We start from the raw sequence: 8,575 nt of genomic DNA on the forward strand, positions 1-8,575 counted from the left end.
GCATCCTCCCGATAAGTAACAACATCTTGTTCGACCTCGGACTTAGCCACGGCCAAAGCAGCAATCTCCCTGCAAGCATCCTTGAGAAGATCCTGGGATGTCGCCAACTCCCTGGCCGCTATTTCATTTCGCTCCCTCAACCCGGAGATCTCCCCATTCAATTGATTAATCTGCGAGCCACTCTACTCGACCTACGTGAGAATGGTAGGCCAATGAATATACGAATATGGAACGTATGTGAATACGAGATAAAAGGTCGGGTACGAGCAAGACAAAGTACCTGAGCAGCAAGATTGGCTTCCCCCAGAGCGCCATTTCCAAAGCGGCCCGAAGTTCTCCCAGCTCTTTATCTCCCTGGGCAGAGCGAGCCTCTGAATCCTGCAGCTTCAAAGTAACTTTCTTACACTCTTTTTCATGATAAGAAAGCTTCCCGTAGAGCTGAAGGATGGCATAATCGTACATCTCCTTACACTACGGCATAGCGAAAAAGTTAGAAAGACGAAGAATGATGCTCAAGGACAAAAGAAATGCACGAAAAATGGCTATCACATGTTGCATGAACTTCTCCGCCACATTGACGGCACCAGGAATATCGAGATCAACTCTATCAATAACACCATCAAAGATGGTGGCAATAAAGTCTCCCCCTTTGAGAGGAGTCCTTGCTGTGGCGCTGATCATCCCGTGGGCATCCCGCAGTTCCCCTGACAAGATCGGAAAGATCGAAATAAAGTCGTTTAGGTCTCCAATTTCTCCAAGTGGAAACCCACGTTCCTGTAAAGCTCTAAGCCCCGACCTCTCAGGATCAATGCCAGCGGTCCCCCTGGTGGAAGTTGTGTCAAATCTGGTTGTTTGATTCAAAGCTATATCAACATCCTCTTCAAAGAGCCCCGGCCCATGAGCCCACCAGATCTCGCCGTTCTGGACTTATCAGCCTCCGATAAAGACACCTGCAAGTCTCTTACACTCGACCTCATTCTCCTCCTTAGCGGGCTTCCATCATCATTCTCTTCTTCGGTATCAGGATTCGACTCTGACGTTGAAGCAGTAGTCCTAGCAACAGCTTGATGCTCGAGTGACCTGGTATTCTTTGTCATAGGACGAACAACAGCTGCCCTGCTTTTCCTCTTCTTGCTCGTGTCGGGCTTCAAGGCCCATGCTTTGCCACCAGGGGGCGGCCTCATCTGCATATTCTCGCCAAGACCTGCACCAGCATAGTAATCATAATACGCTTTCGCTAAGGGCTCAGAAAGAAACACAAAATACGAAGCATAGGCGGTAAAGGAAGCTCACCATGATTCTTGGCCACCCAACACTTCTTATCCAGTCCGGTCCAAGACCAAACGCGATATGGGAACTTCTCGTTCAACCGCCCAATCCATCCCGACAAATCTGGGACCACCTCTGGGTGCCAAGCGGCGGCTGCAGGGAGCGCAAAAAGACTATTATTTCAAAAGGAAGAATAGTTGAAAAGCGGCTAAGGGGAAAATTACTTACGTCAGGTATTCCACCTCTACGGAAAGGGCATCCTTTGGGTCGGGATGATATGTGAGGTCCTTACTCGGATAAATTTGCTCATCTATCCTCGATCCTTTCCCTTGTCGATGCTCGTAAAAAAAGATTTTTTGGACCGACGGCAGAGCCTTATTAGACCTCGATACAATCGAGGACTGTACATCCTTATTAGATGATTGAGGGTAAAGATCTCACCCTCAACCTCTTTGGTGAAATAACGAAGCATCAACACTATCCTCCAAAAAGAAGGGTATATCTGATCAAACATCACTTGGTATCGGTCGCAGAAATCAAGGATAACCCGGTCTATCTCGAGGGGAGGGGACTCAACAAATTTATCAGGTCCCAGGGTGAATGGGTAGGTGTATACGTGAAGGAAGCCATCCTTAAAGTCAGATATATTATCATTGGGATCGGGAATCTCCACCTCCACTACCTCACTCCATCGGCAGTCCTTCCTCACCTTGCTAATATTGGTCTCGATGCTAATGTATCGGGACACATGCTCGCATTGACCTAGTGTAGATGAAGTAGCATCGACATAAAAATCCTTAAACACATCGAGATCAGGTGGGGTATATTGTTCCAAGGAGGGAATAACTATTGATTCTCCTAAGGCGATCGGGATGATGATGCAGTGTCGTTCTGTTGGGGAACCGTACTAGAGGTCCTAGCCATGTCAATGTTAAAAATCCTTCTATGAAAAGATGAAGGGTTGTCAAATACAAAAATTTTTAGTCGTGAGCTTGGAAGTGGGGTGAAAGTGGAAAGTGTCAAGCAACCGATGCATTTATAGGAACCTCTGGGGAAGCGAAAGGGACAAGCCAATAGTAGTTCGTGGGTTTTTCGATTACCGCATCTCACGGCCTTGCACAGTTCTCTAGAACATGGCATTTAATGCTCTTAAACGGTTGGCGTCACGACAATGATGACCTCGAGATGACGGTTCGAAATCGTTTCCTATTACTTCATTCTAGGAAACGAGGAGACTATCTGTATACGGTGAAATTGGAGGAGTATATTTCTCACCACTAATGTGCATTCGAGATGTCATATCAGTATTTCGAGGCTATAGGACTACGATCGAACTCCCTCCCCCGAGGTTCGCCCATGAGCTAACAAAGATTCGAAGGTGGGGAATTCCCGAGGCAAGCAACCAGCATCAGCAGGGTCTAGCATCGTGCTTAGCTGTCCCATCCCCATATCTTTACATTTAATGCACTTTGTGTTGTATTGTATTCCCTTTCCTATATAAAGGAAATCCATGCCACTTTGTAAAGGGCTGATGTTGCTCCAACTACTCTCCACAAGATCAATAATATCTCTCTCTCTTTCTTCTCTCTAACTTGCTCATTCCTACTAGCTCGAGGCTACTCTTAGCGTTATTGCTTTCATACTTGTTCTTCATTCATTGCTTGGTATTGGCCATAAAGAGCCTTGTTAATTATACCTTAACTGTTATCTCATTCCCAATTACCCCTGATAGATCGAGCTCGATCCAGATATTGACCTCGAGGTCTTTCATCGACCAGTCCGATGCTCGGGCCGTAAGCATCTCGGTTTTATTACTACCCTATTTTAGCTTGAATCTCTTTGTTAAACTTCATGTTCTTAGTATCAACTACTCTAACAACTAGCATAAAAATATATCGCATATTTTTAGAGTCCCATTTACAAATTTAATTGTTATTACCATTTTCACGATAAACATATGGTATTCCAGTTTGCATCATTTCAGATAGAGGTACTCAGTTCACATCACGATTCTGGAGAGCCGTTCAGTATGAGTTGGGTACTCGAGTGGAGTTGAGTACATCATTTCGCCCCTGACGAACGGACAGTTCGAGCACACTATTTAGATTCTTGAGGATATGCTCCGTGCATGTGTGATTGAGTTTGGAGGGTCTTGAGATCAGTTCTTGCCATTGGCGGAGTTTGCTTACAACAACAGCTATCAGTCCAGCATTCAGATGGCACCGTATGAGACTTCTTATGGGAGACGGTGTAGATCCCCGGTGGGTTGGTTTGAGCTGGGTGAGGCTAGATTGTTGGGCACAGACTTTGTTCAGGATGCTTTGGAGAAGGTTAAGGTGATTCAGGATAGACTCCGTGCAGCCCAGTCCATACAGAAGAGTTACGCGGACCAGAAGGTTCGTGATGTTTCCTATATGATTGGAGAGCGGGTTCTGCTTTGGGTTTCACCTATGAAGGGCGTTATGAGATTTGGGAAGAAAAGGAAGTTGAGTCCGAAGTTTACTGGCCCTTTTGAGATATTGAGGCGTGTTGGGGAGGTTGCTTATGAGCTTGCCTTACTTCCCAGCTTGGTAGCAGTTCATTCGGTTTTTCATGTTTCGATGCTCTGGAGGTATCACGGTGACATGTCGCACGTGTTGGATTTCAGTTCAGTCCAGTTAGACAAGGATCTATCCTATGTTGAGGAGCTAGTGGCAATATTGGACAGGTAGGTTAGAAAGTTGAGGTCAAAGAACATTGCATCAGTAAAGGTTCAGTGGCGGGGTTAGCCGGTCGAGGGGGCGACCTGGGAGACCGAGCAGGATATGGGAAGTCGTTACCCTCATCTTTTCACTACTTCAGATATGTCTCTATGCTCATTCCAGGACGAACGAATGTTTAAGTGTAGGAGGATGTGACAACCCGACCGGTCATCTTAAGAATTTATGCCCCAATCCCATATTAACTGCTTTCCCCATGTTTATTTCTGCTATTTTGATTTGCCGGGATGTTTGGTTTTGAGTTTCGGAGAGTTTTGGAACACTTAGTCCCTAAATGAGAGCTTAAGTGTTGGAAATTTGTCCATAGTCGGAGCAGTGTGAAGACGGCCTCAGAATGGAAATCTGATGGTTTTGTTAGCTCCGTTGGGTGATTTGGACTTAGGGGCGTGTTCGGATTGTGTTTTGGAGGTCCGTAGCTAATTTAGGCTTGAAATGCCGAAAGGTCAAATTTTGAAGTTTCTGGTCCGATAGTGAGATTTTGATCCGAGGGTCATAATGGAATTCCGGAAGTTGGAATAGCTCCGTAGAGTTGAATGTGATGCGTGTGCAAAATTTCAGGTCATTTGGACAAGGTTTGATAAACATTTTGTTCGAAAGCGTATTTCTAGAGTTTTGGAGTTCTTAGGCTTGAATCCGTGGTTGATTCGTCATTTCGATGTTGTTTTAGGTGGTTTAAGGATTGGACTAAGTTTGTATAGTGGTATTAGACTTGTTGGTGCTTTTGGTTGAGGTCCCGGGGGCCTCGGGATGATTTCGGATGGTTGATGGAAGGATTTTGGAGTTTGGAGTTGCAGGTTCAGCTGCTGGTTTTCTGTCATAACTGCACCTGCGAGTGTGGGACCGTAGGTGTGGCACCGCAGAAGTGGCTCTGTGGTCGCAGTAGCAGAAATGGGGAGGTTCAGCAAGAGCCACAAAAGCGGTAGAATTTCCGCAGAAGCGGTACCACATCTGCGAATGGGGAGTCACAGATGTAGAAAATGGTCTTAAGTGAAAGGTCGCAGGTGCGGCCATTGTTCCGCAAAAGCGGGACCATAGATGTTGTCCATTGACCACAAATGCGGTAATAGCTGGGTAGAAATATAAAATTTCGAGGGTTTAGTTTTAAAAGTTGGAAATTCGATTTGGAACTCGGGAGAGGGAGATTTTGAGAGGAAATTGAAGAGGCGGTCATTGGGTAACAATTCTTTAACAAATCAAATCCAGAGACATCAAGTCTTGAAGAGAAATAAATTCCTAGAAACTGAAGGTACATAAAGATTCCGTAATAGATCAAGGTGACGTCCAGTCTCCATGATCAAACGATATGTCCTTATGCCTTCAATTGGAGCCTTCATACGATTTCCCATGAACAAGAAATCCTTATTTGGATTTGTAGTTTTGATCGTAAGGAATCCCTGCAACGTAGTAGATACATGAGCAGTTGCGCCAGAATCAAGCCACCAAGTATTATTAGGAACTTCTACTAAATATGATTCGAAACATACAAAAGCACTAATTGTACCTTTCTTTTCGAAACAAGCTTTACGTTTCAAGCAATCTTTCTGATAGTGTCCTTCTTTGTTACAGAAACGACACGTATCTGCCTTATGTTCCTAGTTATCATCCTATTGAGCTTTAGCAGGTGCTTTCTTCTTCTTGAACTTGTTGGCCTTCACTTTAAGTCCTTTACCAGCTCCTTGACCCATGAGGTTAATTGAATGACCCCCTTGTTTCTTAAGTCTTTACTCCTCCTGAGTAAGCACATGGACAATTCATTAATATTCCACTTATCTTTAATAGTGTTATAGTTAATTTGGAATGGTCCATACTCAGGAGGCAACGAGTTCAGAATAAACTGAACCAAGAAGGAATCATCCACTTTCATCCCCAAGGTCTGAAGTCTTGCTGCAATGTTAGTCATCTCGATGATATGATTTTGCATACTACGCGACCCATCAAACTTCATGGTCGTGAGTTCAGCAATTAGTGAACCAGCGAGAGACTTATCTGCAGAACGAAAACGTTCTTCCACAAACTTCAGGTATTCCCTAGCACTTTCTGTTTGTGGAATAGTACTCTTAATGTTGTTGGCAATATTCATTCGCATAAACATAAAGTTCTCATGCTTTATAGAAAGACTTCTCATCCGCACTGCTAGAATCAGTAATGGCAGTGGACTTATCATTCAGCAGAGCCAAGTCAATATCGAGTTTCAATTTATATAAACCATCACTAAGAAAACCAGAACATAACGTGAAAAATCATCGATAAAAGTGATAAAATATTTCTCTCTGCCAAAAGATGGAACATCAAAGGGTCCACAAATATTGGTGTGTATAATTTCAAGAAGATGGGTGCTTCTTGTGGCACCTTTCTTACTATGCTTGGTTTGCTTTCCCTTAATGCAATCCAAACATATAGTAAGATCAGTAAAATTCATATTCGGAAGAATCTCATTCTTTACTAATCTCTCTATCATTTCTTTGGATATATGACCCAAACGTCTATGCCACAAGTAAGCAGAACTTTCATCTAGTGAACTCCGTTTAATTCCAACATTATGTTAACATTAAGAAGGGATTCAGAAAAGCCATTCAGAAAAGTTCAATCTAATGAACACAGTAACAGACGAAGCAAGCGAATGAAAAAGAATAGCTGCAAAATAGATAATAAATGCTCACAAATCAATATGGATTCAACAAAACAGTTAAAGCATATCACAATTCTTCTTTGGGTAGATACTACGACACATGATCATAAGTATAAACTTACCTCATCATATTCACTATTCATATAATAATTGATGCACATTTGGGTAAATCCTTAAGTTCTAGCAATAGTGAAAGTTAATTTATCCACTAATTTTTAATTATAGGCATTTTATTGATTTCATGGATAAACTATTATTTTATGTATGCATATTTTCTTGTTATATTCCATCATCTATAGTTAGTTTCATCATTTAATTTTGGATTGGAGGTAAAAAATTGGGGAAAAGTTGGAAGAATGTTCTTAGACCTAGAATTCGACTTTTGATTGGGAATTTGACCTTAGATGTGAATAATTTTGGTGTGCATGAACTCGTGAGAGTGTGAGAATTGTGAAAATATAATTTTTACCCGATTCCGAGACGTGGGCCCAAGGGGAATTTTGGTCATTTTACCTAATTTCGCTTATTATCTTAGAGTTTAATTGTAGAATCAGTTACTTGAAGTGTTATTTACATTATGCAATTGAATTGAATAAATTGGGGCCATTTGGAGTCGAATACCCGTGACAAGAACGTGATTTCGAGTTGATTTTGAGCTGGTTCGAGGTAAGTAGCTTGCTTAACCTTGTGTGGGGGACCTTCCCCTTAAGATTTGGTATATTTGGTAATTTAAATGCCTTGTACGTGAGGTGACGAGTGCGTACTTGTGATAATTGTTGGAAATACGATTTTCATTAAGTAATTACTAGTATGTTTCCTTTCCTATTTTCATTACTTGCACTATTAAGCCTGTTGTTAGATTAGGAAAGCATGTCTAAGTGACTTAATTGCTTTACTTGCTCAAATTGCCTTACCTGAATTCTGTGCAGCATGCTAGGCTAGAATTACTTATTTGCCTTAATATGAAATTTGCAATTTCTGAATATTCTCTTGTTGCTGCTGTGTATTTACATTGGGACTAAGGATGTGGGATTCCGGTAGCTCCCCTTTGTCTATTTAATTTGGGACTACGGATGTGGGATTCCGATAGATCCCCTTGCACAGTTATATGGAACTACGGGAATGCACCCAGTGGATTCCCCCAGTACTGGGTACTTACATTTGGGACTACGAAATGGGATTCCGGGAGATCCCCGCACACTATGAGTTGGACTATGGGATGTGATCCCGGGAGATCCATTGGATATGTATATTTGGGACTACAGAACGGTATCCTGGGAGATCCCCAATTGTTATTTTGGTGCTAAACCGTATTTCTTTCTGTGTCTACATTTTCTATGTAATAGTTGTTGTTACCCTTTATATCTTGTGTTACTTTTATTATTGTACTTATTTATACTGTTCTGTTCTACGCTGTTGAAATTTATATTTTATTTAACCTCGTAGGGCCCCGACCTTCCTCGTCACTACCCGACCGAGGTTAGGCTTGGAACTTACTAAGTACCGCAGTGGTGTACTCATGCCCTTTTTGCGCATGTTTTTCATGTGCAAATCCAGGTACTTTGACTCAGTCCTATCACCCTTGAGGTGAGACGACTGTTCTAGAGAGTTCGAGGTATATCTGCCGCGTCCGCAGACCGAATAGTCCCTGTCTACTCTCCCTATTGTATTAGCCCTTCTTTATTTCCTTTTCCTTGTTAGATATTATGGAGTTATACACTGGTAGACATTCCAAGGCTTGTGGATTCATGGGTTTTTGAGTTTTGAGAAAATGTATTAGTTTTGAGGATTTATATTGTGTATGCCAAGCGACACTTTTGAACGTTGTTATATCACTCAATTTTTGTTTTAAATTGTTTTCTTCCGCAAATTGGTTTATCAACCGCATTTTAGGCTTACCTAGTCGTAGAGATTAGGT

General features: G+C 42.3%; 1 protein-coding gene across 1 annotated transcript; it reads right to left on the reverse strand.

The window, feature by feature from the left end:
* Positions 1-5,679: 5,679 nt before the first annotated feature.
* LOC138869460 (uncharacterized) lies at positions 5,680-6,108 on the reverse strand. The gene has a single exon (XM_070147079.1). The coding sequence runs from the start codon at positions 6,106-6,108 to the stop codon at positions 5,680-5,682; it is 429 nt and encodes a 142-aa protein (XP_070003180.1).
* Between the last annotated feature and the right edge of the window lie 2,467 nt (positions 6,109-8,575).

Source organism: Nicotiana sylvestris, chromosome 5 (assembly GCF_000393655.2).
Source record: "Nicotiana sylvestris chromosome 5, ASM39365v2, whole genome shotgun sequence".
NCBI lineage: Eukaryota > Viridiplantae > Streptophyta > Magnoliopsida > Solanales > Solanaceae > Nicotiana > Nicotiana sylvestris.

Excerpts from the sequence above, each read along its gene's own strand:
- LOC138869460 (XM_070147079.1), bottom strand. The coding sequence starts at position 6,108 with ATGAATATTGCCAACAACATTAAGAGTACTATTCCACAAACAGAAAGT.